This window comes from Cataglyphis hispanica, chromosome 18, assembly GCF_021464435.1.
Source record: "Cataglyphis hispanica isolate Lineage 1 chromosome 18, ULB_Chis1_1.0, whole genome shotgun sequence".
In the NCBI taxonomy this organism is placed as follows: Eukaryota; Metazoa; Arthropoda; class Insecta; order Hymenoptera; family Formicidae; genus Cataglyphis; species Cataglyphis hispanica.
The window spans coordinates 2,652,770-2,669,429 of NC_065971.1; the positions used below are offsets into that span (position 1 = coordinate 2,652,770).

The 16,660-nt window shown below is 35.9% G+C and overlaps 2 protein-coding genes across 3 annotated transcripts in view; one reads left to right on the forward strand and one right to left on the reverse strand.

The window, feature by feature from the left end:
• LOC126856230 (uncharacterized PE-PGRS family protein PE_PGRS46-like) overlaps positions 1-11,531 on the forward strand; it is a 131,250-nt gene extending 119,719 nt beyond the window's left edge. The window contains exon 5 of the mRNA XM_050604551.1: positions 10,700-11,531. Within this exon, the coding sequence (XP_050460508.1) occupies positions 10,700-10,800 (101 nt within the window). The 3' untranslated portion in view covers positions 10,801-11,531. The remainder of the gene's footprint in view (positions 1-10,699) is intronic.
• Positions 1-16,660, reverse strand: part of LOC126856223 (inaD-like protein) — a 92,510-nt gene that overhangs the window by 31,761 nt on the left and 44,089 nt on the right. For both annotated transcript variants that reach the window (XR_007688338.1, XM_050604521.1), the window contains exons 8-17: positions 13,404-13,538; positions 12,729-12,887; positions 9,949-10,125; positions 9,557-9,782; positions 9,050-9,351; positions 8,595-8,819; positions 8,324-8,497; positions 8,029-8,190; positions 7,296-7,538; positions 6,956-7,186 (exon numbers count right to left, since the gene is read on the reverse strand). Coding sequence is in view for 1 of the 2 variants with exons in the window: in XM_050604521.1 (XP_050460478.1) it covers positions 6,956-7,186; positions 7,296-7,538; positions 8,029-8,190; positions 8,324-8,497; positions 8,595-8,819; positions 9,050-9,351; positions 9,557-9,782; positions 9,949-10,125; positions 12,729-12,887; positions 13,404-13,538 (2,034 nt within the window). In the remaining variant the exon portion in view is untranslated. The remainder of the gene's footprint in view (positions 1-6,955; positions 7,187-7,295; positions 7,539-8,028; positions 8,191-8,323; positions 8,498-8,594; positions 8,820-9,049; positions 9,352-9,556; positions 9,783-9,948; positions 10,126-12,728; positions 12,888-13,403; positions 13,539-16,660) is intronic.

Below are 16,660 nucleotides of genomic sequence, written 5' to 3' on the forward strand. Positions count from 1 at the left end.
ATATTTGTATGGCGATATTTCATATGTATTAACGTCTTTGTGTATATATATATATATATATATATATATATATATATATATATATATCACGCTCTTTTCAGTATACATTTCTATATTTCTGATAAAATGTAACAAAGTTAATGATACAATTTTTTATAACGATCATGATTTTCAAATACATCGAGAATGGCACACAAGGTCGAAAAAAAAATTATAAAATCGTCAAAATCATTTAAAATCATGTTTGAGATTTAATGAGATGTATATAAGAATTTCTTATCTAACAAGTAAATATTTCATCGACGTAAATATGAAAAAAAGAACATGTCGATTGAATGTCGATCATGTTAATCATCTATATATTAATCATTAAACTTTCAGGAGATTGGCAAAAAGGGGAAAAATCTTGGATAAAAGAATGAGAGGACGGGACAATTTGATTTCGTTTCTTTTTCTTTCAATCCGCGTGAAATTACATCGAGTGCCGTTCCTTTTTCTTCCTCTCTTTTCGTTGAATATTAATATTATTATTATTAAATGAGAACATGGTGCTTGATCATGGTAAGTTTTATATTCTAATTCTGTTTTGGTTTTTTGGTCGGTAACTGCGGTAAATTCTATAACTCGCATCGGAAATGTGCATCCGCCTCGGCGCTTATGCCTCGCTCTGAAAAATAAAAACAGAAATATCGTGATTAGGTAGCCGCGTGTGTATGGACATTAACGTATGATTTACGATATTTTTGACAATATTCTCATAACGCGGCATTCTCGCTAGATTCTACGAAGCGCGCTAACATGTGATGTTATACGGCTCTGTTCTTTTCAGTTGCATTTTTTTTTCTTATTCTCATTCAATCTATGTAAAACGAAAAAAAAAAAAAAAATGCTCGTATCTCGTAAATACGAAGAAGAGAATGTTGTGAAAAAAGAAGTTTCTAAAAAGAACAGATTTAATTTTACGTGCGTTTGATGTGTCACACGAAACGCACGATGGGAATAGAGAGGACGAGTTTACATTCATGTAGTACAAGATGTATAAATGTTGAAAATGCAAAGATTTTGCCATGTGTATTTCTTGGTATTTTACATAAAAAGTCTTACATAAAAATTACATAGAGAAATTATATATATATATATATATATATATATATATATATATATGTATATATGGAAAAAGAAAGTCTAACTCCTGCACTCAATTACTATGTCCAAAGGTATAACAAATTTTTGTTTCACATATTTTTATATATCACATATAAAATTAAAAATTATAAGTGATATGCATATCTAGTCATCTCAGTAATGTTACACGATAACCCTCACATTTTTTTTTTTTTTTTTCCAGAAAATATAAAACGTCTATCACTCACAGACATGGACCAATTTATCTAACTTTTGCAAAGGTAACAAAGTTCACATTTCGTGAGAAAAAATATTCGTACAATAAATCTCGAAGTTAAACTGAACCTCGTTTTCCCAACGAACGACTCGAGTTCGTAAAATGTGCATCTATCACAGGCAACAGTCGGAGCACCGAAGAATATATGGAAAGGCAATAAACTTATATCTTGCAGTAATAAGAATAGCGCGAGAGAGAGATACGCGGGCAAAGAAGTTGAGACAGCAGTTATAACAGATACACCTGGCGCAGGTGCTTCGATAAAAACAAGCGCGACTTACGTAATAATCATCGTACTGCCATATGCTACGATAAACGTGTAGAGAATTGTATATTCGTAAATTTGTGAACTTTCGTCATCATCCGTGACAGGGGTGTGTGTAAAAGCTTTCACGAACTTTTCCCTCCCTCAGTTTTTCTTTAAGGATACATCAACTTTGAAAAGGATTTGCGTATGATCTCGAAAAGCTTTATTGCAACTTATATATAAGTACATAATCATTCCTTTAATAATTAGCTGTTAATATGAACCAATAACAATGATGTTTTCGTAATTTATCCAATTTTGCAAACGTGCAAATATTTCGTTTTTATTTATTTCGGATTAAATTTTTCAGTCTCTTTAATTGCTATTTTTCATATTATTTTTATTCGTATTTATTTTTTACTTTTTATGCTGTCGCGTGTTGAGCCACAAAAAATTCACGATGAAAAATTTTCACATTTTTCACACTATATTTATAACGAGATTATGTTGTATTTGTCGCATGATGAAGAACGGGGATGTATAATCTCTGTTCTTGAGAGAAACACAATAGCAAATTGACAGAAAACTTTGTAGGATATTTTTCTACAAATACCTCGAGTAATCTATCAATTTTAAACTAAAATCGCTTAACATTTATTTCAACATATGGACTTGTGTGTATGTGTGAATTCATATTGGAGAAAAATAAATTACATATAATATTTAGCTTGCTGAAGCACATGAAACTGCGAGCAACACATGCTGTAACACGTTAAGTAGCTCTAAAAAGTTTTACTTGTCTTGCAAGAGCGGCGGCTATCAAACTTGATTATCTGACTCCAAACAAGAATGGACGAAAGGACCGAAGGAGAAATTTGGATCGTGCATCCCGGATATCTAAGATTGCATTTAGCATTTGCGTCAGCGGAAGAGTCTTTTACGGATTATTGTTATGCGATGATTTCGCGTTAACATTTTATGCAGCTGCGCAGATAAAGCTCGCAACAGACACTACGCACACAGTGAGGAAAGGAATAGAGTAACAACAATAACAATAGCGGCACATCGAAACAATAGTAATAATAATAATAGTAACAATAATAATAATAATAATAATAATATTATAAAATAATAATAAAGGAAAATAATAACAATAGTAAAACGATGAGACACAATTATATAAAAATAATAACGATGACATAATAAGAATAATAATCGTGAGTTTCGCGTGCCTTCGAGACGCGGTTTTCAAAGATAATAACAACAGCTTCACGTTCTAAGCGGTGAAGAAAAAAGGAAGCCTGGAGGAGAATCGATTTATTACGTAACTTGCGGCTCGGATATCCCAGCGGCTACGGCACATCGACGATTATGTACCATCCGTTCGCCCCGTTTGAGTATCGGGAAGAGTTCAGGTATAAACTGGTTGCGAGTAAGTAGTAAACGTACGTATCGATCCCCACACGAGAGCCTCTTGATAATAGTGAAGAAAGGTGCCAGTGAGTAGACAGTAGTGGAATGGTAGTAGAGCTCTACAAAAAGGCGAAAAGTTTGACAATACGAGCTTGCTTGGAGAGTTCGATTAAAAATTATTGCAAAGAAGACACCAAAAGGAAAAGGCGATATAATATCGGAAGAAGAAAAAAAAAAAAAATAAAAAAAAAAATAATACTAAGAGAGATTTATATCATTCAACTTGATCTTTTTACTTGCCTCGTTATACATTCTTTCACGATTTCTTTTATCTTGTCTTTTCCCCTTTTTTGTTTTTCTCTTTTTTTTTTCTTTTTGTTATATTCTCTTACTCCCGAGTCACTTTGCCGCCGACTTAAATCATTCTCTCTCTATCTCGCATGCTTTTTCCCTTTCATACTCGGATTTTTCTCATCTCGATGTCTCTCGTTCACTCTCCGCCACTTGTCTCTTCCTTTCTTTAATCTCAACATTCCTCTCTCACTCTTTCATACTCGCATTCATATTTCACGTTCGCATTTCCTATTCATTTATCTCTGACATCATCTCTTTTCCCTCCACATTTGTATATTTTATTTTAGAAAGAAAAGCTATTTTCTCTAAATATATATCTCTCTCGTTCTTTCGCGCGTTATCACTCTTTTTTCTCTCTCTCATTCTCTCGTACTCGCCCGACTGCAAAGAGACAAATGGCAAATATAATATAATGTGTACGCAAAAAAAAAAAAATTCCTTCCAAAACGAATTTGCAGCTTGCTAAACAAAGATCGCTAGTACGATTGTGTGTGTTCGAAAGAATTTGGAAGTATGTGAGAGAAGTCAGTCGTATGCAATAAAGTTGTTTTGTTCAGCTACTCTCTACCAGGCAACTTTCATTCACTATTACAATCGTTTTGTTCTGTACTTACTTAGTTTGATGATCGGCAATATAAACCCATCCGCGGGGGTAAACACCGAGCGCTATTACCGAAAATTTCTCTTTCGCACCGTCTCTCTCATCTCTTTCCCTCTCCCTCTGTCTCGTTCACCGTATCTTTATCGTTCACCATTCCTTTTCTGGCGCTGACGATGCAACGCCGAATCGAAGGTATACATTTGTATACTTCTCACGTTTGCCAAATGTCTGACCTTTTTTCCCTTTTCCCTGTTCTCTTTCCTCCCGAGTTTCCTCCCGTTTTTCACCGTATAAAAATACGATACCTATCGAAAACTCGTCAGCTATCACGACTCAATTACTTTGTATAGGAGCAGAGCATGGAATTATAAATGATACTGACTAAATCTGTATTGATTAAACTGTCTATATAATACAAAAATATTAATGTATATTAATGTGTCGCGCTTTTTTAAATCATTCAACTGGAGAGAGATCATAGAGACATAAATTTTACGACACAAGTAATTTTTTTCTAAAACTTTAAAAAGGAATGAAAGTGATGCACTTTTTATAAATGTAAAAATTATAAGTCTTTAAGAAAATATATCTTTTTTTAATTTTTATCAAACGTCAACTGTTCTTCTCGCGTATCTCATCAAATAGATAAAATACAAAACGCGTATTGCGTTTTCGCAACTCTTGTCACTTTAACACACTTTAACACAATTCAAATGTCCTGCTCCACAATTCGAAATGAACGAATCACGCGCGAAGGGATTTCCAAAATTGGATCTCTCCCTCGACTTCATTTTCTTCGCACAAGAAACGAGCTTTCTCTCCCTGCTTAAACTGGAGCGCATTTCGAGGGAGATGCGCGTGATCTCCTATGCCAGGAATCGAATGAAACCAAGCGAGAAAAGGTTTGCTCGTCAAAGATACACTGGTCGACTGGTATATCTCATCCAAAGGTATCGTATAAATCATTCAAATGTTTGACCGTGCCTCGGAATAGCGTCGAGAGCGGCCCGCTCATAAAATATCAGACTTCGCCGTTTTTATTCGGCTGTTTTATGGATGTTCCGCTTGCAACGGTACGAAAACGCGGCATAAAAAAATCATACAGGTATATAAATATATACGCGTATGTATATATATATATATATATATATATATATATATATATATATATTAATGTTAGAGCATATATTAAAAATGATGTGCCGTGTAAACGAGCTGAAATGAAAAACAAACGGTTAAATTAACGATGAAACAAGCCCAGATGACGAATACAAGGAAATTAACGAATACAAGGAAATTGAATATGTATATAAAGAACCAGAATGAATGGAGGACAAGATGGTGACAAATGGATAATGACAAACGAAATAAAACAACATATACGGTACTCTATTAATATACATGCATCGTATCATAAAATTTTATTCGACGTATAAATTGCATTTGACTCATTTGATCAAGATGTATCAATTTCTATATCTCGCTTCTTTCGCAAATAAATACGCTGTCTCTTAAATTAATACATATGAATGAGGTACTTGCAAAAAAGCTTAAAGCGAGATATTATAGTTACCGACAATCGCATAGTAATAAACAAATTTCAGTCTTACGCGATTGTCAAAACAATGGCGCCTTTCGCGTTGTGTCGTGATTACGAGATTAAAAACTTAATGATAGTGGCGGAAAACACAATAAAAGGTAATCAACTTAAAACACACATATTAACACAGTTTGGGATGCAAAGCACGTTAAACGCGTCCTGGTGCACTGCGATAGGTGCATGAATATTGATGAACGTGTCGCTTTAAAAAATTCGACGAAAATTATCTCCACGACAAATATCAACAGCATATTTAAAAAAATAAACTATAATATACTTAATCCATATCGAAACCAGCAGTTCGCAAAAAATATGAACTTAATCTAAAAAAAATCAGTCATTGCGTATATAAAAAAATACCATTTTTTACAATAATATCTAAAAAAATAACGCAAGAATAATTGTAAAGTATAATTATGATATAAATATGTGGGATAACAATGGATTTAACATAAACGAGCTATGTCATGCAGGCTTACAAAATAAATTTTCTGTGAATTACGATAGCGCTAAAAATTTCAACACGATTCAACATTTTACATTTGTTCCACATAAATATGTTAAATTTACGCTTTGCTGTCTTATGAAGCAGTCGCACAAAAATGGCAAATATTAGTAAATTATCCTTTAATGCCATGCCAATGTAAATTATTTTCTCTGAAATTCACTCTGTCGATTTCATCAAACGACGAATTCATGTGTGCAATAAAAAAAAAAAATATAATATACAGAAAGTGATAATTTTATAAATTTTGGTGATTTTCAACACATAAAACTGGACATAATGTTTCATGCTCATTATTTGACAATACTCAAAAATATATGTATATAATGTCATATTTAGTATGTATATATATATATATATATACATGAAATGTGGCAGCGATTATTTCATTTTTATGGACGGAATCTCGTTAAGAAATACGCATTCAAATTTGTGCACACATCTATTTGATCTATGAGAAAATGTTAATAATTGGGAACACATTGATTATGATTAATTGAACCGAGGGTAATTTGATATTGCGTGCATGATTTCAATTGTGCGTATATCGGCCATTTCGAAGACACGCAAACCGCGATGAAATTTAGCGGAGGCAAGAGCCTTGAGTCTATTATCCTGATTAGAGAGCGACCTAATTAAAAACTCTCAGACTTGACGAGGTTATGCTGATGCTTCAGGCCCTCGATCAAATCCATATGCGGCGGTTCGGTCACGTTAATCTTACGTTCGCGAAAATATTCCCGCCTCTGTTTGTGGCTATCTACAATCGAGGAAACGGTCGCCACGGCATCTCTATCTCTCGTAGTCTCGATTCGATCATCCTGATCGCTCACCTGGACAATACTGTCTGGTATTGGCAGCGGCTTGGCTACGCCGATGCGAACGGTCCCTTTCGGGGCGCCTTTGAGGGCCTGCACGGCCTGGTCCAATGTTGCGTTCTCTAATCCGATGTCGTTCACAAATAGAAGCCGATCGCCCGGTATTAACTGCCCATCGACCTGTGCCACCCCGCCGGGCACGAGCGATCGTATTACTATCACAGTTTCGTTGGGGTTCATTGGATCCTAGAACCGAGACGAGCGGAAAAAAAAATAAATTCGATGATTATTACAATTCTTCATTTCTTCTCTCTCGAAATTGTGCGATGAGTTCCGGAAAAAAAAAATTTCGCACCTGATAATCCAAAATGGAGAACCCAAGGCCCCTCTCTCCTTTAACCAATTCGATAATTTGTGGCTCGGAACTCCACATCGCCAGACCTGTCAGCGGTTCCAACGAGCGCGATTTCATTTTGTTTAAACTCGCGTCAGTCACTGTGGCCGTGGTCGTTGTCGAGGCCAAGGAACCGTCCGACTTCGCTTTCACGAGACGATCCATTGTAGGTAACAAGTTCTGCAGAGACCCGCCAAGAATGCTCTACGAGACAACACAGGTTTTCGCGGCGGTTCTTAAAGCGCGGTTCTTTAAGGCGACTGACAACTAGAGTTCTGCACGGGCATTCTGACGATATCACTGCTAAACCCGCCCACACAATCAGTGAATAATCAATGAATAAAGTGCTTATAAAAACTCCTTTTGCGGAATAGCGAGCGGAATAACAAATAGCAAGCCCATCTTTTCGGATCAAATAAATGCAAAAATGTTTAAATAAAACAAACAAAAAAAAAAAATAAAAACGTATTGTTAAAATTAGAATACTTTCTATTATAATACATGAAATCGGGAAGATTCAATTGTTGTTATAAATAATGTTGCATAACTTGAGTGAGATCCAAATATGGGTAAAGTCTCGGATGAATCGGGTAAATGTCACACAAATTAGAGTGGATACAAATCGGATAGTGAATTAAATTTGCAGAACTCTACTGACAACGCGCAATGCTGTAATCTATCAGTGTATACTTACTCTAGTCTGAAAAGCGGCTTGATGTTGTGCGGTATCGATGGGACAAAGCGGATCCTGCGAGGCGATGTTTCTTCCGCAAACCATACGAACGTGTATAGGCAACTCTTTCAATACGCTAACCACTTCCATGTGATTGATACCCAATAAGCGGTAGCCGTTTACCTTCAAAAGAGAACGATATCGGTTTCAGACGCGTAGTTTGAAAAAGAGAGAGAAAGCTTTCTGTCAAGCGCTTTGAAAAGAAAACGCTCTATAGAGTTAGCTTTACTAAGAAAAAATACGGAAATTCGATAACCTCTAGTAGCTCATCGCCAGAGCGTAGTGTGCCGTTCTGCCCAACGGGACCCTCCGGCAAGATTGAACGTATATAGTGATGAGGCCTTACTTCCTGGCCATTCTCCACGTCGACCGTTCCCTCTAAACTGATCCCGAGACCGCTACCTTCGGCGAATTTCTTCAGCTGAGCGACCTATTCGAATGATAAAGAAAAAAAAGAAACAAAAAAGACTTTTTCTCTTCATCTTCTCCGATCTCATATTCTCCGATCAATTGCACGAGATACTTACCACTATTTCGGTGTCGGGTCCGACAATCTTTTGCCATTTCGCCTTAATAGCCGCACGGATTTGAGGCGTAAGATCGCTCGATGGATCGCTCAACAAGGCTTCAACATTGGTTGCATCGTCCTGCTCATCCGACGTTCTTAAACGTTCTCCTTCTTGCAAAATCGCGCTGTCCACGGTGGTATGAGATTCGCCTTCAGGTTCTATTTCAGTGGTGGTTTCTCCATCCTGAGAAAAAAATGCAAATAGATTTAATAATTTTCACAATGCAAAATGAATATAAGGTAATTCTAAATTTTATAATTACAAGATTTATGCAAAACAAGTGCACAAGAAAAAATTTAAATGTAAAACTTTAAATAAATATATAAAATTATTCAAACATTAAATTAATATAAAGTTATATTCTATTTTTTATTGAAGTACGTCCGACTGTTAGATAAAGAAAGAAAACGTACCGCGCTCATGGGAAAACTAGGTAGGCTTGTAATCGACGGGGAACTTGGCTGAGGTAGTCTCAACTCGCTGGCGGCGATCGCTTGCTGAAGCTGTTCAAACTTTGGTCCACGTAGATATCGTTCCAAGCAAAGGTTCACCGTTTGCCCTGTACGCCTTAACACTTCGACAGCCTCGTGATTAGTGTAACCCTGCAGGGAATGCCCGTCCACCTCCACTATACGATCATTTATTTGGATCATTCTGCTCAAGTCCGCCGCGCTACCCTCGCTAATGCTCTTAACGAAAATGCCAGAGAGCTCCTCTGCAAAAACGGAAAGCCTTTATTCACAGAACCGCGAGAATCTAATTATCCGATTTAATTGCATCAACGGCGCCATTGTGCGATTATCTCTTTTTCAGATACTTCAAATGCATTCTATATACATACACACAGGACTTTGGTATTCTTTTAAAGTGCCGAAAACACTCAAAGTAAAAATATCCTCCAAATATCGAACGTCCATTACCTTTCTCGCAAACGTATCCAGCGATAGTGATACCAAGGCCATAAATATCCTTCGTAAGATTGACCGTGAAGCGCTCCATCTCTGGCAGTGAATTAATATCGAGGGGCTCCATGGTGAGCACCGGTAGATCTTGGAGCTGCACCGGAAGTGGCACCGCCGGTATAACTGGCATCGCTCCAATTGGCATTGGGTTGCGTACCACGTCCATGATGAGACCGGGTCTTGCCTGAAGGCAGAAAATTGTTTTACATTTCGCGATTCTTTCCGATGATGAGAATATGATTTCTCCCGGCAGAAGGGCACGCAAAGGGAGAGGCGGGATGAGAGAGGGCAAAAGCAAAGTCGTAACGCGAAATTACGATCGCCGTTTTCTCTCGGCGCAACACACTCACGTGCATTTCAATGTCGGATTCCTGCGAGTACATGTAACCGTTGTCGTAGCTCGTGTCACCCCCCTGCACGTGTCGCATATTGTAGCTCTCCGGTACGCTGTGCACCAGATGTCTGTCCAGCTCGTCCGGATCCCCCAGGATTTTCGTAGGGACGATCGGGGCGTGACTTCCGAGAGCCTGGAATGATATAAGGAACGAGAAATTTTATGCGTCCCAACGCCGCATTCGACTCTCTCTCTCTCTCTCTCTCTCTCTCTCTCTCTCTCTCCGTTTCTTCCTCCGAACGGATTTATATAAAAATAAATATATCTAAAGTACGATTCCTATATCGCGACAAGGGTATTTTCCAGGCTTTTGAATTTCCAACCGCGTGAAAATTTTCAATCCATTCCAGTAAATAAAACATTAACTATAGCTAGCTTTTCCGTAAATCTTGTAGAATTTCTCGCAGAGATTAAAGCAGGGATTGTGCGCCCGATGAAATAATAAGTAACGTTATATATTTTAAGCATGTATATACAATTACCAAGCGCGCAGTGCACTTTCATATTTACTCTATTTTCGTGATTAAGGGCGAATCTTTCCTTCGTCGAAAGATATATTAATTAATTAAAATATATACATATAGAGACAGAAAATATTTCTCTGGCTATTTGTGGGTTTCTTTGATTCACCGAAGATTAAAGAATCATATTCAAAGCGCATTATTAATACTTTATTTTCAATGTTCGTTTTTTTTTTATTTTTGCAGACATTGGGGATCATCTCACGCGAATACGAATTTTATCGCACTTCACTTGGCACCAGCGTGACAGGCCACGAGGGAGCTTTATCAGGGGCCTCAACAAGTGATATTTACAAGTCGACAAATATCAGGGGACGGCTTGTTACAACCCTTTAAAAAAATTCACCGGGAGAGCGTTTGTGTATTCCATAGCTGGTGATAGAACAGACAGGCTGTTTAATATTCGCGCAGAAGAATGGCTGGCAGAATTATACGCAGAGTGGGATATAAATATCGATCAGAGGTGCGATAAAAATTGAAAGGACGTGGCAACTGTGGGGATTTTTTTTTTTTTTTTAACTTTGGAAACATCGAGTGCACTTCGACATTTTCCACCCTTATTTGCTTTTGTCGGAGGGATGAATAATAAAGTATCTTAGTATCTTGCTTCCACGAATATGCCCATGCATTTAATGCACATGATTCAATTATTGTAATTGGAAGTAGACGTGTGCAAAAGTTGTGTTAATAAATCTTGCGTTTTGTCATTCTCCCTAACGTGTCGCTTATCGTTTTGTCAAATGCGGTAACGATTCATTTATTACAAAAGAGATAAACTCAATTCTGCCTTAGTTAGATTTTCAATTTTAATATGCGGCGGCAAAGTCATTTCCATTTTCCGTGAACATATGATAAATTCTGAAAGCCCGTCCATCTCGGGATAGTCGCGGTTACGCTTTGGAATAATAGAACCATCATGTATATACAAAATATCCGGGAGTATTATTTATTATCCTTGAATTATAACTTGTTCTCTTAGTCTCGCTGTATATTCACGATATGCAACCGAGAATCTTGATACATTTTCTCCCGCGGCTTCATCATTTCTCCGGATCGAAATTTCGCTGCTATTTTTAACTTTACAATTTTTCCACATTTACGGATTCTAGAGAATTTCGATAGATTTAATTTATATAAGAATCGAGCTCCTAATATATAGTTTTCACCTCAAATATAGTAATTAATAAACGAATAATTTTCCATAAAGATTTGAAAATAAAGCTTTCGACTAAAAAAAAAATTATAAGCTAAATAGTTTCGAAAGAGGATGATTTGACTTTTTGAAATATCAAAGTAGATGTCGAGTTGAAAATTGCGATCGAAAAATTTTTATTCTAAACTTCCGACTTCCGACAACTTTTCCGCAAAATGTGCGAGATCCTAGGCACGAATCTCGCGATATCGATCGGCGTTCAACCATTGCCGAATCAACAATATATCGTCGTGATGGCTTGCAATTTAACAATTTCGTGCGTGAACTCCAACTAGGATCCCCTCACTATGCGATAGTACGCATATAACGGAACCCTGACAATGACATACGCGAACCACGCCGTACCATCAATCTCCGGACACGACGGACATCTTGAGCACCCGTATTGGAATTTAATGGTTACGTTGCGTACCTTTAATACTTTTTTATTTTATTACTTTAAAAAGTAGAGTTACGAAAATGTTTAACGCGAGCTGATTAAATTTTAAATCTTCTGCAACACGAGCAGGATTACTGTTAAGAGTGCAATGCAAATTATCAGCAAATTTCTATTTTTTCCAACAAAATCCAAATTCGCTATTATTGAGTATAAAACAAATATAAAGAGAGTCTTAAATTAAAGCTTTAATTTAAAAAAAAATATATATTTTTAATTTAAAAAAAAAATATATTTTTAATTAAAATTAATAAAAAAAATATTTTAAATTTTAATCATAAAATATCTCATGTTTTATCTGATTATCTCCAAGCTTTTGAGTCGTGTTAAAAAAAAAAAAGAAAGAAAAAGAGCTTGTTAACGGTAATCGACTGATAATTAAAGCTACTACCACTCAACGCTGTAGGCTCTTGGAACAAATAAAAGACCAACTGATATCGCCGATAATTAATCCTAGATAAGTGATCCCGAACACAATAAAAGGGAGAGAAAGAGAGAAGGAGAGAGAGAGAGAGAGAAAGAAAGAAAGAGATAAAGATAGAAAGAGATTGCATAAGTAAAAGTACCTGATAATCCGGGGAAGTTGGCTCGACAGGTCGCGCGACAACAAGCCGCACGTGGGTGCCCGATTGCCGTAAAACCGCGGCAACTTGTTCGCTTCCCATCCCGCGGAGATTGACATCGCCGATCTGCAATATGTGGTCCCCGCTCTGGAGCCGATTATCCTGCAAACACGCACAATGCAAGAAGAAGCGATTTAATTTCCGCAACTGTTACTCGGAGGGCAAACATTCCGGTGTTCCGGATTTCGGCTCGCCCCGCGCTTCTCATTTCCTCGTTCGTTTCTGTGCATCTCGGGATACACGCCCATCTCGTGTAAAAATTAAATCCATAGATTTATATTCGCGTTACGCATGCATTATGAACTTGAATAAATGTAGCGTGAAAAATTTAGTACGAGAAAGAGAAGAAAGCGTGGGAAGGATACAAGATGCACGCGACGCCGCATGATTAAGTGAGCAACTTATCAAAAGTTAATCCCGTGATTAATGAAGGAATTTACTTGTTAAGAGCTAAGCCCGTGATAAGAAAAAGTTATGTCAAGACCATAATATATTAATACTGATTGTCTAAAATGCGCAAAAAATTATTGTATTACGTTGTCACGAAAAAAGATTAATTAGCTTCTCGAAAAATTGAATGAACTTCGGACAAAAAATATTAATTTTTAATTTGCTTACGCGATCGGCAACACCTCCTGGAAGAATGGTTTTGACGACGACGCCGGTGCTACGTCCGCCGATAATGCCAAATCCAAGACCGCTGCCATCGTTGATGAGATTTATCACTTCAACTTGAGCCCATTCCGTATTCAACTGCGAAAGGAAAGATCGCAAAGCTGTCTAAAGATCTGTTCTCTTAAAGAACTTTAATAATATTCTCGTATATTTTATACTTGAATGATTGGACGATACAATGGAATCTAAATCTGTCAGAAAAGAGCTCGCATTTATATTGAGATTTTCATTGGCATGAGCAAACATCTATTAATTTATTAATCAAAGAAAATATCAGAGAACAAAAGCAATCTTTTTCTTTCTTCTCTTTTAATTTTAATTTTAAATTGATCATCAGCAATATAACTATTCCAAAAGTACGCTTTCCTCTCGCTATAATATACATAATATAAATCTTTAAGAGTTTAAAATTTTTATGATATTGGCAAGAGAAAGAGAGATTATTTTTAATAAAAAATTATCTTTGATAGTAAATGCAAAGTATTCCGTAATAACTCATTTGCAATAATTTCAATCTCTCTGCGGATGTATTTTTCGCAAATACGTTTCGTATTTTGTACGCATCTATAATTCTAACAACCGTAACTTATACCACAAAAAGAGAGAGAGAGAGAAAGAGAGAGAAGGGTAACAAGGATAAAGTACGATGAAAAATAAGGGTAATGATGGCGCACAAAATCTACCCTACCGTATACCATATTTTAGCGAACTTAACGAAACAAACAAGATTACTTGGACTTTTCACTAATAACGAGAAATTCTGTTTGTCAAGTCAATATATCTCACGTAAAGGCTGACTTAATTTAAACGGTTTTCTTTCTTCTATTATTAAAATATCCTGAAGCTTTCCTAATTGTATTTATTTTCAATTATTTTTTATACTATAAAATTGTTGATTACAATTGCAAAGTTGTTAAAAAATATAAGAGTATTTAAATATATATATATATATATATATATATATATATATATATATATAAGAATATAGTAAATAAAATATACATAATGTGTATATTTTTATATGACTACATAGAAAGCTTGTGTGTGTGTGTGTGTGAAATCTATGATTCCTTAATTTTTTATCAATAGTTTATAATTTCTGTTTAAAATCAATAACGATAACAAGTAAAAGTAACGCACTAATCTCTACTGGCAATATATATTAGGTCATTAAATTTGATTGGTTCTCCAGAGTTTGCTTCGTTATCGTCCACGGCCACAATTAACGAGCTATTTAATATTGATGTTCCGATTTCCGATAGAGCTCATACAGAGGGCACAATAGCTCATATCTTCCGGGAGGATGAATCGTAGCCAAGATTTTTAATCAATTTTTTATCACTCACCTGCCCGGTCTCGATATTGTAATATTGTCGAAGAATTAATGAGATTTAATTGTGGTAGGATTTCTGCTCCCTTTTTTCATTCAAAGCGTACTACGAACGCGATATTAAAGCGCACTTATTACGCGAAATAATCCTTTCAATTCGCCCGAATGCTTTAAAAATATACAGATGGAAAGAGTCATAAGTAGTAGACGAGGCTGTTCGTTATCTCCGAGGCAAAGTTTCGAGAGCTGGCGCGTCTCGCCGCGTTCTAATTTATTATGGATAACGCACCGATACATCAGACAATCGGATTTAATCAAAGCGTTTTTTATCAACGGCGTTTCTTTCTATTTTTTATTTAAGGAACGCTTAAAGAGACGCGGAGTTATTGGCTTGTTACAATGTCGATTCGATAAATTTTTTATGATCTGGTAATTGGTCCGTGAAAAGGATTATATATATATATATATATATATATATATATATATATATATATATGTATATGTGTGAAATATGGAGCGAATGTACACACATCACAGGATTCGTCGAAAATCTATACTTCTCTCTCCCTCGTAAATTAAAACTGGAAGCTACACTGAGAAACAGAGAAACAGAGAGAGAGAGAGAGAGAGAGAGAGAGAGAGAGAGAGAGAGAGAGAGAGAGAGAGACAAGGCCGAGGGTGATTTACATTGCGGGTGTTGTACAAACGCGCGCGTGCGTTATGCCCGCGGCGTATATGCGTATATTTTCACTAATGAAAGATTAAACACGCAGCCATACACGCGCGCGCTTATCGTTTAGCGAAGCAGGATGTTCGTTTGAAAGAGATACGCGGCAGCGGTTCACACTCCGGACTCTAGTCACGTCAACGTCGTTAAAGGATACAGGATGTTCTTTGGCTGAACCTCAAACTATATCCGATAATCGTTTCTCACGCAGCTCGAAAGTTTAGTTTTGGGATAAGTAGTAAAGCACTATCGCGGCAGCTCCGTTGTTGGCGATCCACAAACGACGACTTTTTTACTCGGTACAAAAGCGGAAGAAGAAACCGATAATTAATTCGTTAATGCCGAATATATATATTACGCTCTGCTATTCTCTCTATTCTTATCTTCAAAAACAAGAGGAATAATATAAATTCCAGCGATATTTATATGTTAATTAATTTTATTTACTGTAACTCTTTTATTTCTCTCTATCCCTATCCCACATAATTAAAAAAAACTAATTATACTCTCAAATATATTTTTTATAGTAAAATAAAGAGAATATTTTTAATACCGAATATATATATTACGCTCTGCTATTCTCTCTATTCTTATCTTCAAAAGCAAGAGGAATAATATAAATTCCAGCGATATTTATATATTAATTAATTTTATTTACTGTAACTCTTTTATTTCTCTCTATCCATATCCCACATAATTAAAAAAACTAATTATACTCTCAAATATATTTTTTATAGTAAAATAAAGAGAATATTTTGTTAGAAAAAATACAAAATGATTGAACTGACAGACTACCTTACATCTTTAATTTAAATTACATGTTTCACATCGATGAATTTCGGAGATACTTCCATATAATATACAAAACAAGAGAAACATTTATAAAACATTGAGCGTATTACAAATCAAAATTATCAATCTAATATCTACTAAAAAAATAAAGTTAAAAAACTCGGAAAAATGTATTTTATTTAAATAATGCAGTAATAGAGATAGCAGACAAAGTAATATTATGTATAATTGGCAGAGTAAAGTTTTACCAACGATCGACTTTTATCGACAGCATCGGAAAGAGTTCTCGTCTATAATCTTATTATTATCTTCGGGAAAAGTCGCCGACCTTCGCCGATCAATCGAGTAGAT